Below are 15,098 nucleotides of genomic sequence, written 5' to 3'. Positions count from 1 at the left end.
AACTTATAACAGAAAAACCCTCATCCCACCCATCTCTGACTAAGATCAATAGCTAGATCTAAATATCAATTAACTATACCCTGAATGCCCTTTATCACCATGAGGTTTAGCTGACACAAGAGTGCTCAGAGCTTGTTAATGACATTCTTTTAACAGTGAAAATGTAAATTATAAATTTGGTGGCACAGCTTAGGTCTGTAATAAAACTAAATTACAAGCTTTCAAAAAAAGAAGTACATTTTTCATCATCCCAGTCAAATGATTTAATAAAGCTTGAAGCAAAAGACAAGTAATCAAGCTTCAAGTCAATAACATCTGATGTGAAATGAGTTGGCAGTAAGTTTTTTAGAAAAGTTTGCACATATTTATGAATATATGCAAAGAAACCAGAGGAAAGGACCAGCTGAAACTTCATTATAGCCTATCTATATGGGATGGTATGTGATAGTTATTTATTTTTGTCTAAATTAAACACAAACCCATTCAATATATACTAATAAACTGATGTGATATGTCCTGACAAACATATGTCATACTAGCTGTGGTGAATGATGAAAGAATGAAGGTGGAATAATATTTCTAAGATGAAGTAGGAGTCATTACATAAAAGCATAATCTATATTTTTATTATTTTCTTAACTTATTACAGACATAATCATACTATTAAGATAATGTAAACTATTAAGATGTGTAATTATAGGTAAAACAAAAACAAAATATGTACAGCCCTCATTTAGTAACTTAATATACTACACTTTAAATTTCTTAAGGCAATTGTTAGAATGAAGAACACGTATGAAATAGTTAATTTACTAAGAGAAAGAAGACATTTATGGAGTAAGAACTTTTTTTTCCCAATCTTCTCAGGTTGATCACCTCCGCATGGCCACCCGGTCCATGTGGCGTCAGTCCCTCCGCGCAGATCCCGGATGGAGCGGCCATTGGGCGGAAGTGAACAGAGGTGCACAATAACTGCGGGCTGGGAGGAGGAAAAATATATATATATTTACACTTTGAAATAAATTTACACTCGGCGTGTGACACCATTGGATTACACCCCCAAATCGCAGAGCCTCTGATACTCTTGGAAACATCCTCAGGCTGGACTTTTAGTGCGCTCGCGTGGACCGGATCGCCGGAATCAAGTCGTGGAAGTTGCTGAAAAAAAGCGCAGTTTAGCCTGCACGGAGCCGAGAGGAACCCACAGGCTTCGGGTTACGCCGAGCACCCTCGCTGCTGCTGCTGCTGCTGCTTCTGTTTTCTTTGCAAGACTCTTGCTGAATCTCAAGAAGCCCTCTTGATGAATAATGTCTACCACCAGTATTGACCCACAGGTACGTTGGGTTGGAGTGGCACGGCGTTGCTAAGGCCTTTAGGAGGAGCAGGGAATGCGCGTGCTGCCACCGCCGCTTCTGCGGAGACATTTCGGGCTTCTACCTCTGTTTGCTTAATACATGCGCGATGGCTAACGAGTTAGCATTTTCCCCACTCGTTTCATTGAATATTACATCGCTATTGTTTGGTCAAAACTGACATTTCAGTTCGACACATCACAAAATGCGTTTTACTCCAGTGGGGCATCAGGATAAAACTTAATTTAGTACAAAATCTCTCTCATCTGCTTCTGAGAGTTATAACCAGTTTTCTCTGGACCTGGGCTGATCTGTGTGGCCGACGAAATCTTTAGCTCTCCGGGTGGACGTGTAATTCCTTGATTGACTAAATAAATATCAACATAAGCCCCCGTTTCTCTTTAATAACGAATGGCGAGCGACTCATGATAGTGCATTGATTTATTGCTGATGCTCTAATGGAGTCGATGTGGATTAAGAGCATGGAACGTTGTGTAGTATTTACATGTTAAACACGAAGACCTCGTGTTTAAAACTATAATTCAAAGGTGTTAATGTTTTATCTTGTTGTTTTTATCCATCTCTAATCACCTACTGAATGGGAAGACATCCAAAGGGCAAGAGGCTAAAGGTGAGTTTGTTGAACAATATGTATGTCTGTACAGATCTAGAAATGAAACGTCCAGGATAGGCTCATTCATGTAAATTAAGTTCAGCCTTTTCCACTATTAATGCTCTCGGCTGTGGCTAAGTCAAGTCAAATTCGGGCATTCATTTTCTGTCATGGCCTGGTTCTGTGTTGCTCACATCTCACTCAAATAATTTTGTTTGAGAGCTCAATCAATCACCTGATGGAGCCATAGGCTATACCTCCTCTTGGAGGCCAGAACTGCTCCTGTTGGATTAACACCACTCTGACACATCAATTGGCAATGGGAGCTTGGCTTTTGAGCGTATTAAATAGATTATGCTTGATAATTCTGTAGCGTTAACTACTGTAGTTTGAATTTTTGTCCTTTGGCTTGGGTAATTTTTAGATGGTTCTTGTCATTATGACTGTCTGTAGTATCGTGGTAGTCAGACGGAACATGTGGTGAATGACTCACTGAGATCAGTGTGATGAAGTTCACATTACTGTAGTCGTTTATCAGTTGTTGAAGATCTAAAATGTGAATGGCGTAGCTTTAGTCAAGTGATATCTTCCGAGGGGCAGAGAAGACTGTTGGATTTAGCATGTGCTTTGATTTTGTTGTCAGATGTAGTGATTTGAGAAGTAACCCTGACGATTAACATCGTCTTTTATTTCAGTGCAAAATGGCTCTCTTCATCAGAAGGAAACAGTCCATGACAATGACTTTGAACCATACCTCACTGGCCAGTCCAATCCGGTGAGAAATGTTTTTCTTGGTGTGAAATAGATAAAAAAAAACTTTTAAATCGACATGTATTCTAATGTTTTTACAGTTTTGCTTCTCAGCATAAGCATGTTTTTGATGTTTTGAAGAGAACAAAATACTGAATATGATTTTTTTTTAAAGTGCATTATCCTTGTTGGCTTGTGCATGTAAAAACACAGTATTTTGGGCTAAAGTAATTACTTAGCAAAATAAGAGTAATAATAACTAACTAGGTTTTACTCTGGGAAATTTGGCTGTACATTTTTTAAAACTCAGAAGTAACATTTCTGCTTTTGTAATTGCTGGAGGGGAAAATATTATTAACCAACTATGTTTTACTCTGGGAATTTTGACTGTAGGTTTTTTTTTTTGGTAATTTATTTTATTACCAGTACATTACCACAATACATTACTAAAGGGAACTGGTTGTACAATATACTACATCGTACAATATACTACATCATTGTCTATCAATTGTTATGTTTAAAGAAATTTCCAGTTGAATATGGAATGTCTGCTAAGAATCAGGTCTGATCTGTTTTTATCTGATCTTTTTTTAAATTAGTATATTTAGTTTGCATTCTAACAACTCTATTTCTGATTATCCCTCAGAATAACAGTTACCAATCAATGACCGACCCATACCTGTCTAGCTACTATGCCCCCTCGATTGGGTTCCCGTACCCCCTCAGCGAGGCCCCCTGGTCCACCGGTGGAGACCCGCCAATCCCGTACCTCACTCCGTACGCCCCACTCAGCAATGGAGACCATCACTTCATGCATGACACTGTGTTCGGACAGCCAGGGGGTCTGGGTAGTAGCATCTATCCACACCGCTTCAACTTTTTCCCTGAAAACCCAGCATTTTCTGCCTGGGGTACGAGCGGCTCCCAGGGCCAGCAGACTCAGAGCTCTGCATACGGGGGCAGTTACAGTTACCCGCCCAGTTCTTTAGGTGGCACCCTGGTACCCGACGGGCAAACGGGCTTCCCAAGTGACACCCTGAATAAGGCGCCTGGTATGAACAGCTTAGAGCAGGGCATGGTGGGTTTGAAGATCGGCGGTGACGTGACTGGAGGTGGTTCTGGAGTAAAGACGGTGGGCTCTGTGATCGGTGGAGGGCCGGTGGCGACTGCTGTGGCCACGGGTAATGGCGGGACTCCACTAGGGCTACCGCCTCCCAAACCCACATCCTGGGCAGCCATCGCCAGCAAACCGGCCAAGCCTCAGCAGCTGAAGTTGAAGACCAAGCCGGGGATGCCCATGGCTGGAGGCACCCTTCCCCCACCACCCATCAAACACAACATGGACATTGGCACCTGGGATAATAAGGGGCCTGTGACTAAAGTGACCTCGCCATTGCCCCACCACCAGCAGCAGCCTCCGCTCCACTCCCAGGGTCACCTACCGCCTCACCATCACGGACTCCCGCCCCCACCTCAGCCCCCTATCCCGTCTGCCCAATCACTTGCCCATCAGATGGCGATGCAGGGTCCGCCCCCTCCACTGCCTTACCAGAACCACACCCCTGCTCCTCCCCCTCAAACCCGATGGGTTGCCCCACGTAACCGCAACCCTGGTTACGGTGGGGGTGGCAGCATGGATAGCAGCAGCTCATCGAGTGGTGGAGGGGTCGGCAACGGTGGTGGCGGAGGACCTCCAGGGTCCTGTGCTGTGGAATCCCACCCGGTCCTTGAAAAGCTGCGTGCAGCACACAGCTACAATCCCAAGGACTTTGATTGGAACCTGAAAAATGGCCGGGTTTTCATCATTAAGAGCTATTCGGAGGACGACATCCACCGCTCCATCAAGTACTCCATCTGGTGCAGCACGGAACATGGTAACAAGAGGCTGGATTCGGCCTTTCGCGGCATCAACGGCAAGGGTCCTGTCTATCTGCTGTTCAGCGTCAACGGCAGCGGACACTTCTGCGGCGTAGCGGAGATGCGCTCGCCCGTAGACTACGGCACCAGCGCCGGCGTTTGGGCGCAGGACAAGTGGAAGGGCAAATTCGATGTGGACTGGCTGTTTGTTAAAGACGTACCCAACAGCCAGCTCAGGCACATCCGCCTGGAGAACAATGACAACAAGCCCGTGACCAACTCCCGTGACACGCAGGAGGTGCCTCTGGAGAAGGCCAAGCAGGTGCTGAAGATCATCGCCACCTACAAACACACCACCTCCATCTTCGATGACTTCTCACACTATGAGAAACGGCAAGAGGAGGAGGAGGTGGTAAGAAAGGTAATGTGCTTTTTCCAAACCTTTTTTTTTATTTGTTTGTTTAACAATAACTGCATTGTTTAGCTAATGGATATAGCTTTTTTATGTGAAAATATTAGCTATGTTGAGGTTTAGAGATGCATATACTGAAGGAAAATATTTGTGAAGAGGTGAATGACCATAAGCAGCGATTAACCAAAGAACTTTGAACGGCATGTGAAGGGTTCAGGCTACCATTCATGTCACTAAACCTGCCCATGTAAAGTTTACAGCTGTGTGCCATAGATCAGTGCATCAGTGTCTACCTGTTTTTTTGGAATGGTGATGCTCTTTGCTTTTGCTGTGGATGCTTCAGTTATTTTTTTATCTTATTATATTTAATATTTAACTTATTGTATTTTATCCATTAGTGTTTTTTAGTACTGTGATGCTCAAGTGTCAGGCTGCTAATAAAATTGTATTGTTTTAGATATCTGGTGACAATAAGCAAAAATACATGCCTTAAACTGGCTCTACTTTGCTCATTTTATACATGGTTTTATGGTTATGAATACATTTGGCAGTATTATGTTAAATTGAGTTATTGGCATTTTTATGCAACAAAAATACAGTGCTGATGTTTTTGATTTGAGTCCAAAGATTATTGATTTTAATCTCTTTCTTTAATCTCCACTGACAGAACCTAGAGCCTGCTCCTCTCCAGAACCGATCCCGACTGGATCAAGTAAGCTTTTCTTTTTTTAATGGTTTTTCAGGGCTATTGTTATAGAAGATTTGGATATGTCAGAGAATTTAGATTAGGTTTGGAATGTTTTGTTTATGCTCAAATCTAAAATATTTCACTTGTTACATTTTTTTTATCAAAGGTAGCTGCTCCTGTAACACTCATTTGACTTTAATTATATATTCTGTTAAACTGTACTGTTTAATCACATACAACAGTTTTACTTAGAAAATTCCCTGAGGACTGTGTTTAGTAAAATCTCTAGAGGAAATCTTCTTAGAATTTTGTTTAACAATGCACCCAAAATCTTATATAGATTTTCTCTTCCTGTATTTAAATAATTAATGGTTTATTAATGAATTAGTGATTTAATGATATAGTGAAAAAATTATAGTGAAACCGTTTTCACTCAGAAATTGCTAGTAAATTTAACAAATAATAAAAAAAAAATAGATTAAATTTTGAAGTAGATAGAATGAAATTATATTTTCTTGTTAAACACGCCACTTTAAACTTTGAAGGATCATGTACTACCTTGTTCTTGGCATGAAAATTGCTTTTGAAGCTGATGTGACATGAAACAACTGACTAAATAAATCGGTAACTCCTAATGAGTGTAAATGTGTTTAAAGGAGTCATATGATGCTTTTTTTAAAAATCATTATTTTGTTCATTTGGTGTAACAGAATATGTTGACATGCTTTAATGTTCAAAAAACACATAATTTTTCAAATACTGTACATTATTGTAGGTCCTCTATGCTCCGCCTCTCTCAAACGTGTAGTTTTCTACAAAGTCCCGCCGTCTGACAAGCACAGGCTGCTCTGATTGGCCAACTGACCCAGTGCATTGTGATTGGCCGAACACCGCAAGCATTCGTCAGAATTGTAATGCCCCTTTCCATAATCGCGAGCTTCATCTTTCAAAATAAATTGTAGCAATGTACAAACTCTATAATCATCGGGAAAAAGGAGGCGGGAACCGGCAGACAATCAAATCAAACTTTAATTACATAATAAAATCACAAATAAAAACCAAATACAAAATAAAGTCCAGGCCTGGTCCTCTCTCGTTCGTCACTGTCATCGCTCTGGTTTTATATCCCTCCATCTCCTCCGTGGGACTCGAGACCGGTGGGTCGAGCAGGTGTCGCTCATCTCCAATCACTCCACCGGCCTCGCTCGTGTTCCCACGTCTCTTGGCCCCGCCCCACTCGTCACATAAATGTAAAGACAGTTAATAATGTCCTTAGTTTTACCATCAGCTCAAGCCCGAAAGGGTAACAAAGCCGTGTGACAGACACAGTGATGGGGCTTTAATGTGTTTGAAGTACACAAGCCACGGACAGTTAAGACTGCTGATTCCACCGTGTCACCCTGTCTCTCTCTTTTTCTTTCTCTCTCTCTCTCTCTATCTTTCTCTCTCTCTCTCTCTCTCTCTCTCTCTCTCTCTCTCTCTCTCTCTCTCTCTCTCTCTCTCTCTCTCTCTCACACTCACTCACACACGCGATGCACAAAACACAGCATTTAAACAGTCAATAGCAAATACTTTAACTAATAACAAAACATACTTCCAGTAGCTGATTCAGAAGCACCAGATTGTCGTAGAAAAGTCAGAATTGCCTCCTCTCCTAGGTTCATGAAACAGTCGTCCATAAAATGCGTTGCTGTTCTGTTGTAAGTAATCGTAAAGATTCCTAAATGCATCTACTTTCAGAAGGCCAAATAAAGTACTTTGCTTTCACCTAGAAACACTCAGCATCTCCCTGACATGGCTGTATCAACACTAACTGTGGTTACTGAAACCACGGCTTCTTTCATTGCATGAACATTTGGCATTATGCAAATATTTCCACATAGTGATGTAGACGTGGGGGTGTGTTAGAACAAGCCGTTTTAGGGTCGAGGCAGAGTCTTAACTTTGATAAACAATATCTCTTTGGTTTTGAGACTTTAGTCTTTGCAACTTCAGGGATCATATCTATGCACAATCAGCTTGTAACACTCCAAAGAGAAAGGAAAATGAAATCACATCATATGACTTCTTTAAAAATCCAAATGATGAATAACTGTTTTAAGTCAAGGAAATTCAAGGGTGAAAAGTTGTGGTAACCCCGGCTCGTGTGTGAAAATTTAAAAGTAGTACAAAATATTGTTGGAATATTTTTTTTATGAGAAGTTTTTGATTTTTCTGTACATCAAAGTAACCTTCCCTCCATTTCTCTCTCTCTGTTTCTCTCTCGCAGGAACGCCAGAACCGAAATAAACAATAGAAGCCTGCCCCCTACATATGATGAGCAGTTGTTTTAGGACTGACCATTTGAAAATAAAATTTAAAGAGGACACAAGATGAAATTTAAAAAAATGAACAATCATTGTTTTTTCTATTTAATTCTGGTGACTTCAGCCAGCGTCAGACTCGAACCTCTGCGCCTCCGGCTTCACCTGTGGGGGCTGAAGTCGATTAGCACCTCAACGTCCCGTCATCATTTTGATTTCTTTCTCTTTTTTTTTATTGTTTGGTATTGTTTTCATACACCTCCCTCCCCCCTTTGACCAACCAATATGTGCACAAGTCTTTTATTTCCTCCTACATTTTTGTTTCTACAGCCCCACTGCTCCCCACTATGCCCTTCAGAGTGGGTTAAATGAGTGGGTAGTGACTTCTGTGATGTATGTATGTATGTGTGTGCGTGTGTATCAGGGAAGGTGGTGGAGTGTTTGTCAGTCATGTGATATGGGGGGGGGGGGTGTTCAGACGCCACTCTGGTTGTTGGGGGGAGTGGCATCTCCAGCATCAGTAACTGTAATGGGCCAGTTTTACGTTCTGTAGATCAAGATTTGTGGAGAATCATGCAACTGCGTAGAAGGGACAATGACATGTCTTGACATGAGATGATGTTATAAAAAAAACTATATTTTTGAATTATGTAACACTTGACTTTTTTTTTTTTGTTCAGTGACGAGCCACTTATGTCACAGGTTTTTCTTTTTTTTCTGTTTTTCCTGCTTGGAGCCTTAACATTTTAAAGCTACGGAAAACGTTTAATAATGGCTGTTCTATACCTCAAATGAAACAGCGTTATCAGGGAGACGACATCCCATGCATCCTTAACCAAGGGAAGTCAACATTGTCACTGGCTGTACTAAAAAAAAAAAAAGTAAAACTAATGTTTTCATTGCGGTTCAGAGTCCAGTGCTCGGACTCTGTTCCCATACACACTTAACGTTTAAAGAGCGGAGATGTAACTACTTACTGTTCCAACCCCGCCCAGCAGAGGTCGCTGTTTCTTTAAGCCAATCTGAGAGATGTAGCAATTGACTGCTTTTAATTTGAAATCACTTTAGATGCATCACTTCTTTTTTTGTTGTGTTCTTTGTCCTTTCTTAACAGATTTTATTTTATCGCTTTTTCCCCTCCCCATGTCCTCAGTATATTGCTAAGCTTTAACGTAGGATCATATAATTATAACAGTAACGAAGAACGCCTTAAATGTGTAACCTGATAATTAATGTTACTGATTTACTGTTAAAGGAAAGAAAAACAAACAAACAAACAAAAAAAGAGTATATGGTTTCTGTGTGTGATTTTTTTTTTTTTTTTTTTTTTTTTTTTTTTTTTTAGGACCTGCTTGCTGTTTCGTGTGTTTGTGTGTGTGGGAGAGCGGAATTGAACCGTGTGAGGGTTTCAGATTTCTATAGTCATATAACTAAAGATTCATGAAAATATATGAAATACTAAAAATATTAAAAAAGAGTTACAAGACAAACATTTAAGTCACCCCTGAAATGAATATGCATTGTATTGGAAGGTCACTATCTATCACGTTCTTAGATTTGATCATGCTCATTATTAAAATAATACTATATGGTGTAATTGGTGTTTGAAGGTGTTCTTTTTACTGCCTTGCTTTGTTGGGAAAATGGTCTGTGTTGTTGCTCTACTAATAGTTTTTTTGCACCTAGATGAGTTCTGTATCACTTTTTAACCTATATACACCCACCTGAACAGTTTTAATTTTAAGACATCATCTTTGATTAGCACATGGGATAAACATGCTTAATTTTAAGACGTGATGGACATATATTTGTTATTTGTGGGGGTTGGTGGGTTCTCAAAAAATACAGGATACATATTTGTCACTGTCACTTCTAAAAGCTTTAAAATAAGCTTCGAAACAGCTAATTATAACAAATGTGGAAATACTGTAATTCCCTCATCTCCGTTTACTTATCAGTGCTTCATAAATGTTCCTTTTGCTAAAGTTTTGAAAGGGTTGAATAGTTCATCTGTAATCACATTTCTAAAGTTGTGATATTGGTCATTTTAGAATATTTTATTCAATCCACCTTAAAGATTCATTGTTGTGTTGAAGAGTGTTTATCTTCAAGCATTGTGCTATAAGCCTTATCTAGTAATGGTTGAATTGTTTGAAGATGGTAGCTTGCTTTATTTACTATGTGCACACCTGCCACTGGCTTAGACTGCTAGGATGGACAGTCATTAAATAAACAGCCAATGAGAGCTCGATCAGCACACTGTGGTCAAACGCAGAGGTCTTTGGCATGTGTCTCGCATATAAATAACAGTATGATTTCCTAGAGGTTATAGAAAAATATAAAAAATAGGTGTTGAATCTATTACTGAAACTACTCAAAATATAATGCTATCACTTTTGTATGAGAGTTGAATCTAGATAACCGAGTACAGGGCCATCTGTATCGATTGGCTGCCATCTTGTTCTTCTCATCTAGATAACACAAGTAGAGATCTGGCCAGAAATAAAAACTTGAAGCAAGATTTCTAGGCAGGCAACAGATTTGCATGAAATAAGGGTTTATTGACAGGTAAACAAAGAAAGTGTGGAAGGAAGTGACAGGTCTTGGCAGAGGATGCTCTATGCGGTTTAAAGATTGAACAGTTTTGATATTTTAAAACCGTAAGTCCTATGTTATGTATTGTATACATTAATGTCCTCCTGACTTGGCATTTTTGGCAATCTTTTTATTTTTTTTCTAAACAAATCCAAATTTTTCTGGTTAATGCTGTATTTAAGTACACTCAATACACAGTAGAAATCAAATACAGTTGCCAATTGTTTTTCCACAATTACCAATACAAGACCAAACATGATAATGCAGGTAATGTTTGATTAGACATTCTTTTCAGGATATACTATTGACCTTCTGTCTTCGGTTTTTCTGCATCTTCAGTTTTGCACACCCGAAAAAAATTTATATCTGACATTTTACATTTTTGCTCAAGGTTTCTTCAAGCAGTGTAATGTCTATATTACCAAATCTCTATCATCTATCATTGTTGTTTACACTGCATGGAATGATTAAATTATGGGATTTAAGCATACTAAATAATCTTAAATCATATTATTATATGAAAATTACCTCATATACCAGTAGAAATAGACTTCGTTATATAATTATCTAATTATATATATATATATAAATTGAAGAGGAATTTCACATTCCTCTCAGCTCCCGAAATTAATATTCCTATCATGCGCCTGCAAACCAAGCGGCCTCAGTTCCTGTTCAGATCTTTGGCTTTACTAGCCTTCACACCGGATCTGCTCATCTCTGCTGCACATTTGCTAAACGATACAGGTTCGCCGTTGTAAGGCCCCTCTCTTGGCATTCACCGCGTGCCTTAATTGTATAGATATTAAATCAAGGTCCGCCGTGAACACGCAGAGTGGCGGGCCCATGTCACCACCCTCCATGACGCGCGCACGCCAAAGCAGGCTGCTCTTCAAAGAGTACTGCAAAGAAGGATGTCGTAATGCGTTTTGACACTACGCCGACGACAAAACGTCAAAGTTAGAATCACAATAGTGTTTCTACATTGTTTCCTATTCCAGTTTCGAGTGAAAGACAGTCAAATACCAACGCATGTATTTGCGCAGAGCAGGCCAACCAATGGCCTATATTAAGTCCCTTCAAGAGCTGCTCTGTATATGATTCTGCAGCCTCAATTCAAGCAGCCACAGCTATTGTCCTCCTTATTTTGAGGATCTGGGATTTGTGTGCCTCAGTGGCAGTACGGTTAGGAATTCAAAAAGAATGTCATTGCCCAAATATAGCATATAATTAATTAATCGGTGTCGTATAGATCAAGGAATTGCATTGCAGGCGAGAGAATGAAAGCAATGAAGAAGGTATCCGTCCGAAGGGCGCGCATTGTTATGATTCTCACTCATTTTGCTGACCTCTGCAGTAGTGCATCCCTCAGATTACATCAAGTGTAAACAAAACACTTTTAAAATCTCAAAATGCACGATCAACTATTTTACAAAAAGCTGTCGACCAACCTTATTCAAAATAATATCACCGCAAAAACAAGCAAAATGACTGAAACACCACTAAAGTCCCCGTGAACACGATGCTCCATTTTCTCCGTCGAGCATCTTTAGAGCTGCCGCCGTATCCCTCCTGCATCCCGCATCGAGCAATGAGGTCACGCCTGTCGTTTACCGCCGAAACACACCGACTGTATCCCGTTTTTAATCATAATCGTCTTCTGCTGTAGTGTTAAATGGCCTCGTTTGCGTCTTGGTTGCGCTGATCCCTTCTGGAGAGATTAGTGCTTCCTCGCGTCCCCGCACGCTCGCCCTCCTCTGCTGATAGGACTCCAGCGCGAGAGGATTACGTCGGGACACGGTGACGTCATGAGCCGCACCGAATGCCCCCTCCCCTCCCGTTAACCAAATCCCCATCAGTGCGGTGCCCTTGAAAACCAGTGAGACTGACATTCGGAGGACTGAGAGCCATTAGCGCCCTTTATGTTCAGTTGAGTTGCTGTAGTAACTTCCCCAAACTACAGCTGCTGTTAGAAATGTCCCTGAGCACTCTAAACCATGTCTCCCATGGTCAGTTCATGGTTTATCACTTGCTTCACATGTAGCCTACTTTTGGCTCCTTTATTTCCAGACTTTAGAGAGGAAAGCGACAATTCTATTCAATTCCCCACCCTCTCAAACCTGCACTTCCTGCAGATTCTACATCCATCAGCTTTGGATGGATGTAGAAGGGTACATTTAATCTATAGGCCTAATAGCTAAAAATAAATCTGAAATATGTCAGCTAAATATTAAAATCTTTTTCAAAGAAATACAAAATAATAGCAAAATACGTTTATAGGTGCTGGTGCTGAAAGAGATTTGTGAGCGTTTTACAACTTTGCACCTTGTAATCTTAACTACTTTCATAGTTAAACGTTTGAAATCACTTTTTAAAAGTAAAAGCTATACATGCATATTCATTAAGGGTTCAGACTTTAATTTGAAAATGTGTAGGCCCAAGTTGCCAACTACCCTAGTTGCAGTCTAAATAGGCTACATTTGATGCGCACTACCCCAGATTCTTTGTTTGCACGAGTTTCCATGAATTATCCTAAAAAAATATGATTTGTAAACAAATAGGCCCATCTAATAAGAGCCAGTGGGAGGATAGGAAGTGAAGGGATTAGAATATTTAGGAAGCTTGTAGAAGCCCATAACCCATATGCGATTTCATGGACCTGACAGTTTGCTGCAGTAGTCTATAATCCATCCACCATATTGAATTCTCCTAATTTCTAATCCTCCTCAGTTAGACTTTAAATGTGTAAAATCCCAGAATATATGCTCAACCGGGAAAACGGTTATTTATTTATTCTTCCTCTGAAGCGATATTTTGAGCCTACTTCCTTCTCCATTGCACAAGGGAGGAGTTTTGTCTTTACATTACAATACCGGCCGGACCATTCGTGCGTCCCTGCCCTTCAGCGGCCCGTCCACCCCACCGCGTGACAGGGGCCTCTCCATCACAAGACGACACCACTAATGCAAGTTTGTGCAAGAGGGAGGTTTTTGGTGATGCAGGTGCACGATTTCGAGCGTAGTCATTGATGGGGAGTCAAGATAATTTAGATGAATAAGAGCTAAGGAAGCCCTAACTGCCTGCACCTGCTTCTACTGTCATGTATAGGCTATCTAACCCTGCTGTAGAGGTCAAAGAAGCCCTGTATTCTTTAAGGGATTATTAAAAGACATTTCAATTTGCTCATTTAAAAAAATATATTGTTAGGCTACTGTACTGCAATGCAACAAGCCAATTTTGATGACAAGAATATATAGTCTATATAAAGCAATAATGAAACAAAACAATTCACAAACAGAAAAAAAATGTAGGCTAAAAGGCAACATACAAAAATATCAAACAACTGTTTTGGTCACATATAATTAGAATGATTGCATAAATATATAACATTATGAAAAAAAATGAAATAGTTGTTGTGAGAACAGAGCAAACACAATATTTTAATAACATCATGCAGCCTATTGGGATAATTAGGCAAAAAGTGGAATTATTAGGAACAAATAGGCAAAAATCAATGTTATAAATATTCTGGACTAAATATTTTTTTTTTTATCCAGCTTTTCCCTATTTTATCCACCTTTTCCTAGCTTCACTATCAGTATCTTCTTTATTACTTGAAATAATCCTTATTTCATCCTGTTTGATAATTCCTCTCTTACAGTTCTCTTTTTCTGCACCCATCATTTACTTCCACTGCCCCTCTCTCTTTCTCCCACCCTCCTTCTCTCTTCCTCTCTTCCTCCCACGTGTTTCTACATCACTCTCTTCAGTATGAGATCCATTCTGCCCTACATGTCTCAGCTGATTGGACCAGCTGCTCAACTCATGTTCACCATAGCAACTATGATTCGGTCGCCCAGCAACAGGTTTTACTTTCACCCCACTTCTGACTCAGGAACCCCCATCTCCCCACAACCAGCCGTCCAGTGGGTGAATCTGCTGATAAGTGATAAAGTGTGAGTGTCTTAACTGGCATCTGCAGTTTCACAGAGTATGTCACATGGGTAGCTAAGATTCATGACAGGAGGGATGTGTTCCAAATCTGACTGATATTCTGATATAGTAATATTGTGGGTACATTTTGTACAAGTTTATATACTGTACACACACACACATACAGGTGCATAATCTCAATAAATTAGAATGTCATGGAAAAGTTCATGTATTTCAGTAATCCAACTCAAATAGTTAAATTTGTGTATTAAATAAATTTAATGCACACAGACTGAAGTAGTTTAAGTGTTCGGCGTGGCATGGAGGTGATCAGTTTGTGGCACTGATGAGGTGGTATGGAAGCCCAGGTTTCTTTGACAGTGTCCTTCAGCTCATCTTCATTGTTTGGTCTCTTGTTTCTCATTTACCTCTTGACAATACCCCATAGATTCTCCATGGGATTCGGGTCTGATGAGTTTGCTGGCCAGTCAAGCACACCAACACCATGGTAATTTTACCAACTTTTGGTGCTTTTGGCTGTGTGGGAAGGTGCCAAATCCTGCTGGAAAATGAAATCAGCATCTTCAAAAAGCTG

The 15,098-nt window shown here is 40.2% G+C and overlaps 1 protein-coding gene across 2 annotated transcripts; it reads left to right on the top strand.

The window, feature by feature from the left end:
- Positions 1–885: 885 nt before the first annotated feature.
- Positions 886–9,572, top strand: ythdf1 (YTH N6-methyladenosine RNA binding protein F1). Of its 2 annotated transcripts, XM_059503731.1 has the most exons (6): positions 886–1,334; positions 1,959–1,983; positions 2,661–2,740; positions 3,362–4,993; positions 5,652–5,696; positions 7,942–9,572. In XM_059503731.1, exons 1-6 carry the CDS (start codon positions 1,308–1,310, stop codon positions 7,966–7,968), a joined length of 1,836 nt encoding a protein of 611 aa, XP_059359714.1. In that variant the 5' UTR covers positions 886–1,307; the 3' UTR covers positions 7,969–9,572. The 2 variants fall into 2 exon arrangements, with proteins under 2 accessions (XP_059359714.1, XP_059359715.1); XM_059503732.1 differs by lacking the exon at positions 1,959–1,983 and having other exon boundaries at positions 886–1,359.
- Positions 9,573–15,098: the final 5,526 nt, after the last annotated feature.

The sequence above is a fragment of the Carassius carassius genome, chromosome 21 (assembly GCF_963082965.1).
Source record: "Carassius carassius chromosome 21, fCarCar2.1, whole genome shotgun sequence".
In the NCBI taxonomy this organism is placed as follows: Eukaryota; Metazoa; Chordata; class Actinopteri; order Cypriniformes; family Cyprinidae; genus Carassius; species Carassius carassius.
Note: the sequence above shows the minus strand (reverse complement) of the source record. Positions and strands in the feature narration are given on the sequence as shown.